Source organism: Geosmithia morbida (assembly GCF_012550715.1).
Source record: "Geosmithia morbida isolate 1262 chromosome Unknown scaffold_4, whole genome shotgun sequence".
In the NCBI taxonomy this organism is placed as follows: Eukaryota; Fungi; Ascomycota; class Sordariomycetes; order Hypocreales; family Bionectriaceae; genus Geosmithia; species Geosmithia morbida.
The window spans coordinates 762024-778602 of record NW_023336191.1 but is presented as its reverse complement, the minus strand read 5'-3'; the positions used below and the strand labels follow the sequence as shown (position 1 = coordinate 778602).

Sequence of the window (16579 nt, the reverse complement as noted above, 5' to 3'; positions counted from 1 at the left end):
GGAAAAAAAAAAAGTCATTGAACTGCGCTACAACTCATCCCTCTGTCTTATATCATCATCGTCAACCTCCTGCTGCTGCTGCTGCGGCGGCGGCGAAGACGGCATGTGCTCCTCTACCACCTCCGCCACATGTTCCATGAGCCCGTCACCATCATCCTCTAGCTGCTCCCCAACCTTTGCGGTAGGAAGCTCCGGGAGACCGAGGCCGTCGACATCGGTGTATGTAACCTCTGCCATCCCCGTCATAGTCTGCTCCGAATGGCTGCCGGCGCCGCTGCCGCTGCCGCTGCGGCCCACGACGGCGCTCCCAGTCTTGACCCCGACGCCAAAGACCACCCGTAGCGGCAGCCAGACGAGCCACCAGAGCGGTCCGTACAGCAGGCGCCGAAAGACGAGCCATGCCCCGACGACGACGAGCATGTACAGCGCCGTGGTGAGGTACCACGTGTCGCTCTTCTGGGACCGGAGCAGCGTGCCCAGCAGGTCGCGCGAGCTGGTGAGCATCGTCTCGAGCGAGCTGTACGATTCGTGGAGCTGGTGGAAGGCCGCCGTCGACTCCTGCATCGTCCGGTTGGCGTACTCGCTGCGCTCCAGCTCCGCCTGCAGGGACGCGTGCATCTGACGCAGCGAGTCCGTCACCCGGCTGCTCGCCCCGACCGTCTGCCTGTCCTTCTCCGAGAGACCGCTCATCTGCTGCTGACCCTGGTCGTATCTCGCCTTTCGGTTGGGGAATAGCCGTTGTCGTAGCTGGGCTTGCGTCTGCGTCTGCCTGTCGCTGTTTACCGTGCCGTCGTCGACATCGTGGTTCCCGCCATCTTCACCCGTCGTAGGCGTCTGTACTCCCGATGCGGGGAGAGAGTACGACTGCACCACGAGCTCTCGCTCTAGTCGTTGAGCATGCACAAGCCTCTTCTTGGCTTCCAGACGAGCTTTTCGGAACTGCCTACGGCATCTGGACAGCTTTGCATTAGCTCACACTTCCAACTTGTCTTCTCCCCCCACCCCACCACACACACACACACACACCTCTCTCTCCTTTTCTGTCTCTCTCTCTCTCTCCAAAGAAAAAAAAAGGGTCGAAACAGGGGAATGATCATCTCACCTCTCCAACTCTTGCTGCTGCCGCTCAACGCTCTCCTTCAACCTGGCCTTATCCTCGTGACGTAGATCCTCCACCTCCTCCCCCAGAAGCTCCGTCTCCTCGTCCCCGTCCCTTAGGAGCACGCCAATCTCGGCGCTGAGCTCCCCATCTTCGTTGCTGGCGTCGAGCGGCACCGATCCGGGCTGGAAGTCGAGGTGGTCCAGTCGGTCGATGAGATCCCTGAGCTGGGATGTCGTCTCCTGCAGGGCCGTAAGGCGTTCTTGAAGTCCTTCAAAGGTCATTTCTTCTCCTCCTCCTTCTTCTTGTTTGCCTGTCGCCTCTCCTTCTCTTCTTCTCTTCTCCTTCGTGCAATCTTCCTTCTTCCTTGTAACTTTCAGACAATATATCTGTATCTGTGTGTTTTCATTCCTTCTTTCCTTCCTTCCTTTTTTCCAAGAGAAAAGAAGAAGAGGAAAAGAAGAAGAAACCTGGGGAAGGATTGTCGTGCAAATCTGAAGAGTTTATTGCATACGACGTTGCTGTCATGTAACGAAAGAAGTATCCATACGTCAAGGCCGCCGACCCACCCCAACTGAAACCCACTCATGATTGGTCAACCATAGCAGACTCAAATCACACCCCATTCCCAATTCCCCATCCATCCGTTCTTTCCTTTTGCGATGGAAAAATAAAACACAAAAACGAAAAAAAAGAGGCGACAGAGGACGATTCGCTTTGCTGATTTTTATCCCTCACACCTTCATTCCGACACCTCTCCTCCCCGGGAAGAAGGAAGACCGAACTCGCCCACCATGATCACCAAATTCATGACCGAGGTGACCGCCAAGTTCAACCCCTTCTCCGCCTGCGCGAAGCCAGCTCGCCTCTTTCTCACTCAGCTTCCCCCGACTGCGCGGTCGATGGGCGTCAAGATCAACTCGACTGTTCTTCCCCGGACGGCAAAGGAACCTAGCTCTCTCTATGTGAAATTCAGTACGTTTTCTTTTTTTCCCCATCTTTCACACACACACACACACTCTCTCTCTCTCTCTCTCATCCTCACTCTCACACCCTTCTTCTCTTCTTCTTTTCTCTCGAATAATCCCCCCTTCTTGATTGCCTTTCTCGTACTATGCGCCGCCGCTGCTTGACCCCTGACTGACAATCACCCCCCAGAGGACGGCAAGGAGATGAACTTTCAGTGCGACAAGATCACCATCACCGGCCTCGTCAACGAATGCGACCGGCACTCTCGATCACTGCAGAAGAAGGAGGACCTCGAGGACTAGAGACTCCCTGTCTCTCTCTTCCTTCTTTCGAGTCCCTGATACGGGAACCGAAAAATAATTATGGCATTCATGGGCGTTATTTTTATCTTATTTTAGGTTGTGCTACGAGAAATCCGGGCTGGAAAATTCGCAGAGCAAGGGTCATGCAGACTGGCGGAATCCACTCATTGTAAAGAAATGTGTACAATATGTATGATATAGAATCGAGGAGAGGAACCAAGTGTATATTTTTTCCGGGCCGACCAGCTACTACTACTCGAGGTAGTTACTGAACCCGTCGTCATATCAAGCATAACCCCACCGTCCTCGTCGCCGTAACCATCTTATTTTATTCTGTAACACCTCTATTGCTTCCTTCGTTATCAGATATGGAGGTGTGCTTAAGCAGAGGCACCGGAGATGAAGAACCACTTGTCGATGGAGCTGTCAATCTTCTCAGGAGCGAGGTCCTCGTGAGGCGGAAGCTGGGGCAGCTGGTCAGAGCCGATGCGGTTGGGAGAGTGGGCGACAGTGGTGTTGGCGCTGTAGAGTGAGGAGGAAGAAAAATATGGTTAGTGCTGTGAGTCGTGCCATGTACGTGGTGGGTCCCGTGATAGAACTTACAGAGAGATACCACCAGGGGCAGTCTTGCCGGTGATGAGGCGCTCCCAGGCCTCGGCGCACTCGCGGACGACGTCCATGGCGTAGCTAGAAGGATAAGATCAGCATAGGTAAGCACAGCTGGAGACGAAAAGAAAAAAAAAAAGGGGGGGGGGTTCGTCAGCCGGGGCTGCGGGGCATCGGGGAAGGAGGTTCGGGTCGGACGAAGGGTCACGGAAGGGACATACCTGGGGGAAGGCNAGGGGGGGGGGTTCGTCAGCCGGGGCTGCGGGGCATCGGGGAAGGAGGTTCGGGTCGGACGAAGGGTCACGGAAGGGACATACCTGGGGGAAGGCACCGTAGTTCCACAGGTAACCCTTGTGGGGGAAGCAGTTGCGGACGAAGCGGAGCTTACCCTTCTTGATGTCCTGCTTGATGGGGTTGAGGAGCTCCTCCTTGGAGATCTGTTGTTTGTGACGGCTGTGCGTCAGTCTTGCTGCTGCCGATACTGCGCCCGTGTGGCGGGGTTGATCGAGGGGCGAGCGGTGGACATGGTCGAGGGAGAGGAGGGGGGAGAGGGGATGAGAGCGTGCTGGCCGACAAGAGAGAAGGTAGATCCGGCCACCACAGCATGAGACCTTTCCCCTTCTCCTGACCGTGAAGGGAAGGGAAGGGGAGGGGGAGGGGGAGGGGGGGGGGGGATACGGGGAGAAGTGCTTACCTCGAGCTTGCCATTGGTCCATCGGGGGATCTCGACGATCATGTTCAGGATGGTCTGCTCCTGGTTGGCGTAGAGGGGGATGTCGTGGAAGGGGGAGACGGGGACGCCATCCTTCTCGATGTAGACGCGGTGCTCCAGGGTGTTGGGAGCGGCAACCTTGCGGAGAGAGTACTCGGAAGACATGGTCGCGGTCGTAGATGGGGTAGAAGATGGAGTGTGGTCTGTGGCAGGGGCAGAGGGGGTCGTCGAAAAGTGACGAGCTATGAGGGCAGTGCGTTGAGAGGGGATTTTGGCTGAGGGAGAATAATTCGGCCGTAGAGGAGGGGAGGATGGAGGGGGCGGGGTCATGCCTACTCCTCTGCTGGGACTGCTGCCCTGGGCAGAGGCGGCGGCGACCGTCGTCGTTGTGAAGGCTCTTGCAGGGCCGCCGTCAGGGCCTGCTGTGGTGGGCGGCGCCATTCCAGGTGGCCTAAAACTAATGCGTCCACCGCTGGGGCTACTACCGCCACTGGCGCTGGGGCGGTGGCTTCTTCCCTGGAGAGGTGCTGCTGCTGCTGCTGCTGCTGCTGCTGCTGCTGCTGTCTCTCCTCGATACCGCACTGCCGTCGTCAGCGTGGCAATGCGATTGGCCCAAGGTGCAGCAGACACCGACAACTGGACTGACGTAGCCGGTCGACGGAGAAGCATTGGGTGGTGGCAGAGGGTTGGGGAAAAAAAACGGGCACCACGCACGAAATGGGGGGAGGGAGAAGGGGTGAATGGAGGAGAGAAGGAGGATGCAAATATTGATAACTGCGTACGATAGTAGGTGGTGATGAGAGAAATAGTATCCTCAGCACAGCAAGGATGCAATGGCGTGTGCGCGGCGCGTGTATCCGATAATACTACTTATTTCTTCCTCGGCTCCGAGGGCGCCGGCTTCTCTCTCTCATGGCTCGTAATTCGAATGTCGCGGTCGAGGATCCCGCTTTCTGATTCCTCGAACTCGTCGGACTGAATCGCACATGGTAGGAGAAAAGTGGCACCAGACATCCATGTGACTAATCCTACTAATTATCTCTTGATACCTGATCTGTACAATCCAACATATCCTCCAATCACGAGGAAGTATCGGTGTCGGTGTCTGCAAGGAGAAGTCTGCGCGGGACGAGGGTTGTAGCTGCGCGCCGATTGATATTAACTCTGCTTCTGGCGAGAGCCTCATCATCCCGCAGAACCGAGACGCCAATATCGTACAAGTACTCACATGTCCACGACACCGTCATTGAACTTCAGCACTGCAAGAGAAGAACGAAAAAAATAAAAATAAAACCAAGCCATTTCCGAAGAGCATCGAGAATAAAAAATCCATGCAATGTTACAGATTCGTGGCCAAAAAGATGGCGAGGCCACCCGACCGTCTGCTTAAGCTCCAAACTCTGCTGCCTTGACACCGCCGTCACCCTGCGACGCATCCTTGCTGGAGCCGACCTCGCTCCCCGGCTGTTCCTCCTTGGCCTTTCCCCTCAGCTCCGGGGACGGCTGGGCCTCCTTACTGGTCTCGCCGCGCCTGTAGAGGTCCGTGCTGGGTGTCCACTCGCGCAGGTCATCCTCGATGTCGTTGAGAACCTGGCGGGCTTGGGGTCCTTGGTCGTACAGGACGCGGTCGTCGCCCGGCATGACGGGCGAGTCGTCGAGCAGGTCGAGAAGACGGCGCCCGTGCTTAGCCAGGATGATCTGCTTCTCCGCTCTCTCAATGACGGCGGCAAATTCTGCGCCGTAAGCTTCCTTGAACTTCTGGCGGGTCTTTTTTTTTTTTTTTTTTCGTTTTGTTTTGTTAGGTTGCTGTGTCAGTGTGTCGTGATCCACACATTGCCAGCTTCTTCTCGTCCTCGTTTCCGTCTCTCTGCAGAACTCACAATGTTGGTCAGCTGCGCCTCGGCGACGAGATTCTCCGCCTCGGCACGTATGAGCTCCTGCTCCAGCACCGTGAGCCTGGCGCTCTGCGGTTCCTTGACCTTGAGCTTATGTATCTCGTCGGCGATCTTGGCCTTGGCGTTGCGGCTGGGCTGGACACTCTTCTCCGTGTTGCGGATAGACTTGAGCAGGGCGCGCGAGTCGTCGAGCGCGTGGGCGTAATTGTCCTCCTGCTCGCCTAGCTCGCCGAGGATGACGCCCACCTTATCCGAGAGGTCGCTGACGCCGTCGTCGCCCGTCTGCTCCCCCCACTCGGACAGTTGCGTCGCAATCGACACGCGCTCCCGTCCGGCCGTCTCGTGCGCGCTCACCAGGTTGTTCTCCGATTTGATGAGCTTGAATAGCCTGCGCGACAGCTCGGGCTGTACCGTGCCCCGAAGAGAGCTGAACGACAGTCCGGGTCTGCCCGTCGTCGATGACGGGCCCCGGCCCGAGGACGATCTGCCCCCCGAGCGAAAGGAGAGGCTTCGGTTCCTAGAGGCATCATCCGTATTGATCAGAGAGATGGACAGCAACACACACACACACACACACACGTGCTAGATGGAACACGAGGCCACCCTTACATGATGATGACGATAGTCAGCCCCTGCAGACAGGGATTCCTCCAGTTCTCTCTTCTTTCCGTGATCTCAACAATAGTCCAGAACAGGATGGGATGTAGCGTGCAGTTGATGCCAGGAACAAGACGATGTGTGGGGGAAGGGCCAGAAGGAGTGAGCGCTTCGTTTCCCTTAAGAACGTGCGTCGAGCCTTGGCAGAGCCGGCCAGGTGACCCAGCCCAGCAGTGGCAGTCATAGCAGTCTCCATGTTGGGGATCAAGGCTGCACCATGGTCAGGAAAGGGCGAGAGCGCTTCACAGCAACTTCCGCTCCGAATGCTGCTGTGCGAGCCAACGGAAGCTGCGGAAACGTGCCAATGATGTCACCACTATCACGGGAGTGATACCAGATAGTCAGCATTGGTGTTGGCAGATCTTTAGTGCCCCCCCTCCTTCCCAGCTCCTTCCCAGCTTCGCAAGAAACGGGGAGTACTAGTACTAGCAGTAGTATGACCGGTTTAATCTTGATGGTTTAGCAGAGGCAGTAGTAGCAGTTATATCATGTGGTTAAATCAAATAAAATAAAATAAAACACAAATAGTAGTGCTGTTGCATTCCAAAGACGAGCCCCCCCCTCTCTCCTCTCTCCTCTCTCCTCTCTCCTCTCTCCTCTCTCCTCTCTCCGCCACTATAACCTGTTTGACGCCGTCTTCCTCGGAAGTATCCGTATGTCGATTGGTCTAGCTGCATTGTATAGTGCTCTCTCTCTCTGTCTCTCTCTCTCTCTATTTTATTTTTAATTTTTCTTTTTGCATCAGAAAAGATGTCAATATCTGTGAGATGTGTGGCTCGTCCGCGGGCTGTGATGATGCTCCCTCGTTCGCGTGACACTCGAGTAGCTCACGCGGGGGGAGGCGCCGTGATGACGGTGCCCATGGTGACGATGACCGCTGTGATGGTGATGATGGTGGGGGTAGTGGACCCTTCTGGCGGGAATAACCTCTTCGTGGTAGTAGTAATCGGTATGGGGATCATCTCGGAAGCACATGCTCGATGTCTTTCTCTTTTCTTTTCTCTCTTCTTCTTCTTCTTCTTCTTCTTTTGAGCATGTGAAGAAGTAGCACTTCTCTTGAGTGGATGGTGATCGGTAGTATCAGTAGCAAAAGAGGAGAGAGTCGATGATAGGAGTGCTGATGGTGAGGTAGTATGTAACAGGTGGGAGGAGAACAATGGAGCACTGCACGTCCCACAGCGCTTATATACATGAGAAACACCGCGTACATCTAAGGCATCTCTGACGTAGATCCCATCAACGCTACTTCGTGTATGAAAAGCCCATCTCTTAGTGCTGTTTGTCGGGGTCGGGGAACAGGGGTCCCGTGTAAACTGCGGTTCGCCCCCCTCCCCCCACCTCGTCACGTACATCACATCCCAGCTTCGGGTTCAGTCTCAACAACAAATCTCAGCGTAAGTGTGTGTGACGCTGCCCCCCCGGGGGGCGGGGGGCTTTTCTTTTTTTTTTAATCTCTTATTTTAATTTCTAATTTCTAATTATTTTTTTTAGGACGCCAGAGGCGACAAGTTCCAGCGCCTCCGAGCAGGGACAGACTACTAAAACGTTCATATGGCAGAGGTTGATACCTCCCCATTTGATACAGACCTAACCTATTCGTATCTTCTCCGAAGCCATTCCCGATCATCTACGCTGTCACATACTGTCACTATCGAGTTCCCCCATGATGATCCTACCGCAATCGAGAGTGAAGAGGCTCTGCGCATTGCTATTGTCTTGCTGGATTGCATGCTGGATTGCGAGGCCGAGGAGCGGCTTTTTCTTCGCCGGTGGGGAAGCTTCTGCTTCTCCGTCCGACCCTGCAAGCCGCCTCCGTTTGTTGGGCGAGATTGCGCTGAGGGTAGTATCTCGCCTTTTGGCTGGTAGAAACTTGGCGCGGTCAAAGTCGACCACATTGATCTGTCCGTCGGGGCCCTGCAGCACATTCGGCCTTCGAACATCCCCGTGAACTACCCCTAAGCTGTGCATCTCACCGAGAATATTCGTGACCGTGTCGATGATCCGCCTCCTAGACTCTTCCCTGCCTGTCGTGATCTCGGTGCCTCCGTAGGACAGCAAGAGGAAGTGCACGAGTTCTACGTCGAAATCGTAGAAGTAGACCTGGTCTAGCGGCTGGAGATCGACGGAGCCTAGCCACGCAGGTATACCGCGGCCCTGCAGAGGCTGCAGCTTCCGGTAGATGGCCGTCTCATGCTCTAGCTCCCGTAGGCGCTCCCCGGTAAAACCCTTGGCGACGAAGGTGTAGCCGAACTGTAGCAGCGTCATCTGGAATAGGGCACCGCAGGCACCTTCTATGCCAAGCACCGCCACCCCCTTCTCCAGACTCCGGGAAAGCTGCTGCCGCAATAGGTCCATGAACTGAGAATATGAGATAGCGTGTCCGTCTTCGCCCTGCGCCCCGTCGCGGTGCAAGGCCACATTGGGGCACTCGGTGTCTAGCGGCTGGCCACCCACAAGGGATAGGAGACATGACGCTGTGCAGTACTCCCTCCGTCTCTCCTGCTCATCGCCACCGCCGGCAGATTTTGGGCGTGACGACCCCTGGTCGGCAGTGCTGCCTTCCTGGGAAGCAGCGCCTGGCCTACCGGCGCCACCACCGCCGCCGCCGCCCCCGACATCTCCGCTCCCGCCAAAGCCTGCCCCTCCTCCAGGCCCATCGCGTCTGCTGCTGCTCCGGAGCACCCGGTCTGAGTGGCTAGGCGGGGATTCCCGCCGCGGCTTCCGCCTGAACTTTTTGACCGGGGTCGGCAGCCAGTCAGAGCTGCCCAGTGAACGGCGGTGCTTCCTACTTCTGGACGTCGTGGCGTCAGCCGCGGCCTCCTCCTCCTCGGCAGCCTCGTCCAGTGTGAGCCCGAAATCGACAATCCATTTCCCACACCTCTTCGCCGCATCCGACCGTTTATCGACCCCATGCTGTCCTGATTGAAGTGCGAGCATAGTAAATGCGAGGACTTGGCAGATAGAATTGCTATAAGTGGCGTCTTCGTTTTCTATAACCTCACGTAGTGGCCGTGCTAGATGATAGTGGAGTACTGTTGGATCAGTCCAGTCAATCTTGAGAAAGACGATTGCGTCGCCGTTGGTTAAGTAACCGTATTCTAGCCCGGCGCCGAGCATGTAATGATATGTCTGCGTTATGGCCGCTGCGGTGAGACGTTCCGCGTAGTGCTTGAATTTTTCGGCCTTTGCGGTCGGTATCGTTTCTTTATTAACAACCTCATCGACAATGTTCATCCGTCGTAGACCCTGCTCGAGGTGTTGGGTGTGGAGTTTATGAGGTGCTTTATATTCGATAATATATGCAATGTCGCGCTGGGTGGAATTTCGAAACACGCAGATCTGATCCGTTCGTAGCTTTGCGTCTCTCTTTACGGTATCTCTCGTATCAGTCGGGCCGCGGAGGTTGCTTACTGTTGTCTGGAAGTCTACTCCTTTAGGGATAGTAAGACTATTGTCTTGATGACGAAAATCGTAGAGCCTGGATAGGATGATTCGTATAGGAACCTCCATGGTGTTGTGCTGGACGGTGACAAGGGAAGCTTCATCCTTTACCCGAAGTTCACTTATACGCTTGCCCATGCGCTCGAGGAAATCCACACTCTCGAATAGCTGTTCATGGCGCGGGATGATGCGATCGATTCGCTCGATCATGTCGGCTTGTATCGACAAGAAGTCGGCCCAAGGCTTAAGAAGGAGCGGGCAGTTCTTCCGGGTAGGGCTAGTAGAAGGAGCCCTGGTTGTAAGGTAGCCATCAGTGACGAGATGGACCTTAGACAAGATATGCTCCTGGCAGGCTGTAAGATATTCCTCCAGGGTTGTGTCGCGTCGGAAATTCTGTAGCTGCTCATTCTCGCGTCGGGCCTGCTCCTCGTTGCGTCGGGCCTGCTCCTCGTTGCGTCGGGCCTGCTCCTCGTTGCGTCGGGCCTGCTCACATGCTTGCTCAAGCCGCTCAAGCTTTCGTTGAAGATCTTCTTCTGTGGACATTGTGTGGCAGTATAGAAACTGGGCGCAGAGATGTTTGCAAATATAAGGGGATGAAGAAACAGCTTTGCCTCAAGATATCGATACTCGGCCCACCTCCTATCTCGGGTGCATAACCGTCTCCTCTAGGCAACAACGATGACTAATATAGCTACATGTGAGCATCGAACTTGTTGGACTAAACCGCTGCGCCACTGAGCAAAACTCTAGGCCTGATTGCTCAGATGGCTGTAACAGCCGGCTATACGTCTCTCATACAGTCTGACAGAAGTGAGGCCCGATGGATTGGCGCGAGCTTCAGAGAGCCCATGTCTGGCATCGTCTACTAATCGATTGGAGATAGCATCCACCGCGGTCTATTCTGTACATTTATATCATTCGATCTCATATAAAAAAAAAATTACACTAGCATTCTAGACCTGCAGTGCGCCTAATAAAAGTCACCTTTCAATCATCTTACCCCGAAGAACTCATCCATAACGGTCTGTTTTGTATAGTAGAAATATTACCTATGACGAACAAGCGACTAGTTCCGACCGCTACTTCTGCTTACCCCCGTAAGATGGGTGCACATACGTAGTAGATAGTCTAGACGCTTCAGCCCATGCTTCCCATTCCGACCGGCAACAGAGGGAACGAGGAGCAGGAAAAGGAAGACGCACACGAAAGATGCCTTGCTTGCAGCCTCCAGGGCGGCGCGGAGGGGTCACGCATCCTCTCTTGTGATGCATGCCCGCGTGACTCCTACGAGTATCATGTGCCTAGCTGCCATTCCGGCGCAAGCAAACGCCACCTGGAGAAGCCGAGATGAAGAGTACGGCAAGACTGTTCATGTACGAGACGAGGTCTCGTCTAGAATCTAAACACTCTATTCCAGAAAACCGTTGGGGGAAAAAAATCGATGCTCTTTCTTATTTTATGCTACAGTCGTACATACCATCCAGCGAGCTAAATCCTCTCCCATCATGGCTCTCGGCATTCCATACCCCCGGAACTAGAAACACGAAAAATAAAACATCCGACGCTGCTTTGAAACTACCTTCTCTGCTCGTACTCTTTTTATTTATTGGAAATGCTAAGCTCGAGCTTGCCGACGGCCCAGGCAACGACAAACACGGAGAGCATGCTGCCAAAGACGATGAGGGGCTTGCGTAGGGTGACGGTGGGCGAGACATCGTAGGAGATGACGAGGTCACGGTCGCGGAACTCGTCGACCAGGTTGCGGGCCTTGACGTGGACGGCCGTGCGGCCAATGGTGTCGAGGTAGGTCTTGTGCACGTCTACGCTGTAGCCGACGAGGGAGGAGGACGGGATATCGGCCAAGAGCCTGACGTTCCTATTGAGACAAAGCTGGGTCAGTTTTCCTCAGTCTACTGGCAGTACACGAGGGGGTGGTGTCGACTTACTCGGCACCCTCAGGGAGGAGGACGCGGATGTCAATGACTTCGTACTCGATGCCCTCGGCCTGCTTGGGGCCCTCGATAAAGGGGACCTTGAGGACGAAGCCGCCAGTGGCTGTGTTGCGCACGTAGTTGGCGGCATCCGAGTTCCAGCCCACGGTGAAGGGGTACTTCCAGCCGCCAAAGATGGGGTAGCGGGGCTTGAGCTCGAGCAGGGCTTCGCGCCTGTTCGAGCGGAAGCGCGAGGTCGAGACGTTGCCGATGGTGTCGGTGAAGTAGGCGTCGACGCTGCCGGCCTGGAGGGGGAAGCGCAGCTCCTTGAGAGCCCAGGTGGGCGGGTTGACGAACTGAGACTGGGCCCACTTGACGCGGTTGAAGTTGTTGGTCAAGTTGGCGCCCAGGTGGTGCAGCACGTAGCGCTCCTCAAAGGCGACGTTGCCGCCCCAGTGGCTGACCTCGATATCGCGCTCCAGGTTGGCGATGTGCGTCACGGGCTTCGTAAAATCGAAGCGTACCTGGGCGGGGGACACGGCACCGGCGGGCTGCTCGCCAAAGGGGCCGTAGACGAGCTTGGACCCTTGCTTCTCGGGGAACTCACCAATCTCGGTGTAGTTGGGGATGGCCACGGTGCCGGCCTTGACTTCCGTCTTCTGCTTGGCGGTCGGGTACGCGGACGGGGCGTAGACGGAGAAGTCGTGAGCGAGAAACTGGCGTTCATCCTGAGCGATAGAAGCAGGAAGGGGATGGTAGGCCTTCAGATAGTAGAAGGAGATGCCCAGAGTCTGCTGACCACCGGCCTTGAGGGGAGTCGGCAGGCGGATACGGTAGTACTGGACGTCACTGTTGGATGACGAAGTAGGTCAGCAGCAGCTCAACAGCAACACGCAAAATCGGAGGCGAGCTGGCCATATAAAACGTACGCAAGAGGGTCGTACTCGACAGCCTCGACGACAAACGGACCAGCGTCTGCGTCCTTGCGGTCCCTGACCTCGAAACCTCCGACACGGCTGAACTGGTCGGCAGTGAAGGGGACGTAGTACTCGTCCTGGGGCTCCTCGGCCGAGTTCTGGACAAGCACATTGATCTGCTCTTTGGCGTAGTTCTTCTCGAGAGAGATGATGTGGACCAGGTTGACGTTTGTGAAGACCTGGGGAGGCTCAAAGTCGGCGGGCAGGACGGCCTTACCGCCGCTGGAAGAGGTGACGACGCTCGCCAGGGCGCTCGACACGGCGCCCAGCAGGGCCGTTGCTACCAGAGTCGGCTTCATCATGATGGCAATGGGCAGTCGGAAAGCGCGCTCATTAAATGAGAATGCGCTCCCTGTTCCTGCGGTGTGAAGTTTAGCTCACGATTGGGGGGAACAATGATGTGAGCGGGCTGTCTCCAAGGTTGTCGTCGTCGTCGTCGTCGTCGGATACCCTGAGACGGCGTACGTAACTCACAATAGCTTCGGCCAGCCAAGCAGCACAATGGATACGTTGCTCATTTGGGCTTGCTGGTAGCAGTTGCCATCTGCTGACCAATCATGGACGAGTACCCCAGGTAGGAAGGGGAAGCTGGTTGATCCGCTCCGAGCCTCATCTTCTTCCTCTGTCACTTGTACTTTCTTTGGCAGCTGCGTTTAGGGTTGCAACTGCCGAGAGCTTGGTACTCAAAGTGGGGGGATCAGGGTACTGAGTTAGTATCTACACTCTAAGCAACGTATGTAACTCCATGTGTATCATCGGGGTCGTACATGTATACTGATACCCTGCATAGCAATGTTTGTTATGTTTTTGCAAATGGAGCAGGGTGGTTAGGCAACAACATTGGCACTGCTGCCAGTACACGCGAAAATATCATCAGAATTATCGTACGAACACACCATGTATTGATCTGTACATTTGGTCGAGCCATACGAGTATACTCACTTTTCGCATGTTCTCGCACAAGGTGGGGCGAACCTAGGAAGGGCCGACTAGGAAGGGCCGTCAGAGAAAAGACCTCTCACCTGTATGGAGGAGGAGTGCTTCAGTCCTAGACTTGTATTACACAGAGTACGAGTACGGAGTACATCTGTTTGTCTGTATTATTATTAACACTGCAGAGCAATAGTACCAATGATGCTAAAATAAATTAGTCGCACAACTGCAGTTTTTTTTTGCCTTTTCCCAGCAACGACGGCTTGAGCGGATGAAGGCCATCGTGTGGGCATATTTGACCACTGCCATTGGGTGGTGGCGGGGTTAGAGGCCAATGGACTTCTGTACTCCGTCCTGGTCCTTCTGGCCTCTGCTGACCTCGTTAAGAGTATGAACACCGCTCCTTTCGCTTTCGGCGGGCTTTTCCCTTCGAAGCTCCTCTCCAGCTTTGACTTAAAACTTGCCCCCTTTACACCTTTGAAGACGCACACTATTCCAACTTCATCCCGTCTCGAAAATCCGATAATCGCTCCAGGGTCTCCATCCTCTCCTTGAGAAATCATCTCGCTCCATCCTTGTACCCCAGCCTGCGCATCCCTTAGGTGACTTCTCCGTCGAGTACCTTTTCGAGCTACCCCGCCAAGCCCCGCCATCAGCCTTCATCATGGTTCATCTCGGGCCTCGTACGCCTCCCACGAGGAAGGGTATGTGATAACTGTGCTCGAATTCACCTGATTTCACCTCCCACGTTCTTTTACTGTCATATCCCACTTCAATTTCCCGCTTGATGGCACTCGCAGAGCTACGGGGAGGAGGAGGGGTCCTTGTCTGCCCCTCCATGGGACCCTTCATGTGTCCCATGTGTGAGGCAAATACCCACCTCCCTATCATTCCTCCCCTCGAGGCCTCAGCATCTCACGACAATGGTTGAATTCTTGACTTGTCTGTGCTTCTCGTGCTCTTTGGCTGTCACCATCATGCACATGATGTGATGCTATCTAGAAAGCTCCTACCCGTGACAGTCGCTGGGATTGGCCACCCATACGTCATCGATGGATCTTCCCCAGAAAACGCCCCGCGCCCTCGATTCACCTGATTTTATAGCCCATCTCGAAGGACCGATATGTGTGTGCTCTATGGCTGACGTCAGAGGCAACAGGCTCCAAGGCGGATATCCCCAAGGGCCTCCTGGAGCAGATTAGGCATCTGGAGGACCTATTCACCATCGATACCCAGAAGCTCAAGGTCATCACGGACCACTTTATCTCTGAGCTTGCCAAGGGTATGTACTCCCCAAGAATGAACAAACATGAATATCGGCTGACGAACAAGCCAAGGTCTGAGTGTTGAGGGTGGAAGTATCGTACGTTGTAACTTCCAGCCATTCTGTTCGCATACCCATGCGCGCAAAGCTAACAAGAGATCATTAGCCCATGAACCCTACCTGGGTCATGTCCTTCCCCGATGGATATGAGACGGGCACATTCCTTGCTCTCGACATGGGCGGCACCAACCTGCGCGTCTGCCAGATCACCCTCACGGACCAAAAGTCCGAGTTCGACATCATCCAGTCCAAGTACCGCATGCCCGAGGAGCTCAAGACGGGCTTGAGCGACGAGCTGTGGGGGTACATTGCCGACTGTCTCTACCAGTTTCTCGAGACTCACCACGGCGACTGCAACAAGATTGATACTATCCCCCTGGGCTTCACTTTCTCCTACCCCGCCACCCAGAACTACATCGACGAGGGCATCCTCCAGCGCTGGACCAAGGGCTTCGACATTGCCAACGTTGAGGGCCACAATGTCGTTCCCATGTTTGAGGCTGCTCTGAAGAAGAGGGTGCGTAGAAAGATTCCGCCTGCCTGCTACGTGAACAAACCCGACCGCTAGCTGTCGTTTAAGATTTCTAACTTTCACTATCAAGGGCGTTCCTATTCGCCTAACTGCTCTGATTAATGACACCACGGGCACCATGATCGCCTCGGCCTACACCGACCCCAAGGTCAAGCTCGGCTGCATCTTCGGCACGGGCTGCAACGCCGCCTACATGGAGGACATTGGCTCCATCCCCAAGCTGGCCCACCTGAACCTGCCCGCTGACACTCCCATGGCCATCAACTGCGAGTGGGGTGCCTTTGACAACGAGCACAAGGTGCTGCCGCGCACAGACTACGACATCGCCATTGACCGCGACTCGCCCCGACCTGGCCAGCAGGCCTTTGAGAAGATGATTTCCGGTCTCTACCTCGGCGAGATCTTCCGTCTCGTTCTACTGGACCTTCACGACAACCACCACATCTTTGAGGGCCAGGACGTGTCAGCACTCCGCAAGGCTTACAGCCTCGACGCATCCTTCCTCTCCGCCATTGAGGAGTAAGTTTCTTTCTGTTGCCCCCCATCTACCCACCATCCCACTCTTTGCTCCCTTTTGTGCATCCTCCAATATACCTTGGAGAAACAGTGATAGCTGACACAGAGCAGAGACCCCTTTGAGAATCTCCAGGAGACGTACGACATCTTCTCGGGCCGCCTCAGCATTGTATGCACGTGCCACGAGCTCGAGCTGATCCGCCGCCTGGCCGAGCTTATCGGAACACGTGCCGCCCGCCTCTCGGCGTGCGGTGTCGCCGCTGTCTGCAAGAAGAAGGACTACAAGGAGTGTCACGTCGGCGCCGATGGATCCGTCTTCAACAAGTACCCTCACTTCAAGGCCCGCGGGGCCCAGGCCCTGCGCGAGATCCTTGACTGGCCCGAGAAGAAGAACGCTAAGGCGGAGGACCCCGTAGAGATCCTGGCGGCCGAGGATGGTAGCGGTGTCGGTGCGGCCCTGATTGCGGCCCTGACGCTCAAGCGTGTCAAGGAGGGCAACCTCGCTGGTATCCTCCACCCGGAGAACTTCAAATAGGGGCGGTGCGCCGTATAGCGAGAAGCGAGGTCAGACTAAATAGTGCAGGATTGCAACGAGACGAGTCTGAAAACTCGGAACATGCACACAGATCACGAGTTCTGTATCGACTGCCCCTTGATGTGCTGAGATGCTTTGTATGCTTTTTTA

General features: G+C 55.3%; 9 protein-coding genes across 9 annotated transcripts; 2 read left to right on the top strand and 7 right to left on the bottom strand.

The window, feature by feature from the left end:
- Positions 1-27: 27 nt before the first annotated feature.
- On the bottom strand, positions 28-1383 carry GMORB2_5713 (protein transport protein SEC20; the record flags this gene model as incomplete). The annotated part of the gene is made up of 2 exons (XM_035467683.1): positions 28-952; positions 1103-1383. The coding sequence occupies 2 exons, from the start codon at positions 1381-1383 to the stop codon at positions 28-30; spliced, it is 1206 nt and encodes a 401-aa protein (XP_035322649.1).
- A 510-nt stretch (positions 1384-1893) lies between these two features.
- On the top strand, positions 1894-2370 carry GMORB2_5712 (large subunit ribosomal protein L53; the record flags this gene model as incomplete). The annotated part of the gene is made up of 2 exons (XM_035467682.1): positions 1894-2074; positions 2258-2370. The coding sequence occupies 2 exons, from the start codon at positions 1894-1896 to the stop codon at positions 2368-2370; spliced, it is 294 nt and encodes a 97-aa protein (XP_035322648.1).
- A 380-nt stretch (positions 2371-2750) lies between these two features.
- On the bottom strand, positions 2751-3050 carry GMORB2_5711 (inorganic pyrophosphatase; the record flags this gene model as incomplete). The annotated part of the gene is made up of 2 exons (XM_035467681.1): positions 2751-2892; positions 2974-3050. 2 exons carry the CDS (start codon positions 3048-3050, stop codon positions 2751-2753), a joined length of 219 nt encoding a protein of 72 aa, XP_035322647.1.
- A 7-nt stretch (positions 3051-3057) lies between these two features.
- Positions 3058-3853, bottom strand: GMORB2_5710 (inorganic pyrophosphatase; the record flags this gene model as incomplete). Its single annotated transcript, XM_035467680.1, has 3 exons — positions 3058-3090; positions 3294-3587; positions 3671-3853. 3 exons carry the CDS (start codon positions 3851-3853, stop codon positions 3058-3060), a joined length of 510 nt encoding a protein of 169 aa, XP_035322646.1.
- Positions 3854-5074: 1221 nt separating this feature from the next.
- GMORB2_5709 (sphingolipid long chain base-responsive protein) lies at positions 5075-6436 on the bottom strand (the record flags this gene model as incomplete). The annotated part of the gene is made up of 3 exons (XM_035467679.1): positions 5075-5455; positions 5569-6100; positions 6369-6436. The coding sequence occupies 3 exons, from the start codon at positions 6434-6436 to the stop codon at positions 5075-5077; spliced, it is 981 nt and encodes a 326-aa protein (XP_035322645.1).
- A 557-nt stretch (positions 6437-6993) lies between these two features.
- GMORB2_5708 (uncharacterized protein) lies at positions 6994-7215 on the bottom strand (the record flags this gene model as incomplete). The annotated part of the gene is made up of 1 exon (XM_035467678.1): positions 6994-7215. One exon carries the CDS (start codon positions 7213-7215, stop codon positions 6994-6996), a length of 222 nt encoding a protein of 73 aa, XP_035322644.1.
- Positions 7216-7875: 660 nt separating this feature from the next.
- Positions 7876-10224, bottom strand: GMORB2_5707 (uncharacterized protein; the record flags this gene model as incomplete). The annotated part of the gene is made up of 1 exon (XM_035467677.1): positions 7876-10224. One exon carries the CDS (start codon positions 10222-10224, stop codon positions 7876-7878), a length of 2349 nt encoding a protein of 782 aa, XP_035322643.1.
- A 1056-nt stretch (positions 10225-11280) lies between these two features.
- On the bottom strand, positions 11281-12891 carry GMORB2_5706 (oligosaccharyltransferase complex subunit alpha (ribophorin I); the record flags this gene model as incomplete). The annotated part of the gene is made up of 3 exons (XM_035467676.1): positions 11281-11557; positions 11628-12461; positions 12542-12891. The coding sequence occupies 3 exons, from the start codon at positions 12889-12891 to the stop codon at positions 11281-11283; spliced, it is 1461 nt and encodes a 486-aa protein (XP_035322642.1).
- Positions 12892-14186: 1295 nt separating this feature from the next.
- GMORB2_5705 (hexokinase) lies at positions 14187-16429 on the top strand (the record flags this gene model as incomplete). Its single annotated transcript, XM_035467675.1, has 6 exons — positions 14187-14226; positions 14673-14804; positions 14860-14885; positions 14953-15363; positions 15449-15897; positions 16006-16429. 6 exons carry the CDS (start codon positions 14187-14189, stop codon positions 16427-16429), a joined length of 1482 nt encoding a protein of 493 aa, XP_035322641.1.
- Positions 16430-16579: the final 150 nt, after the last annotated feature.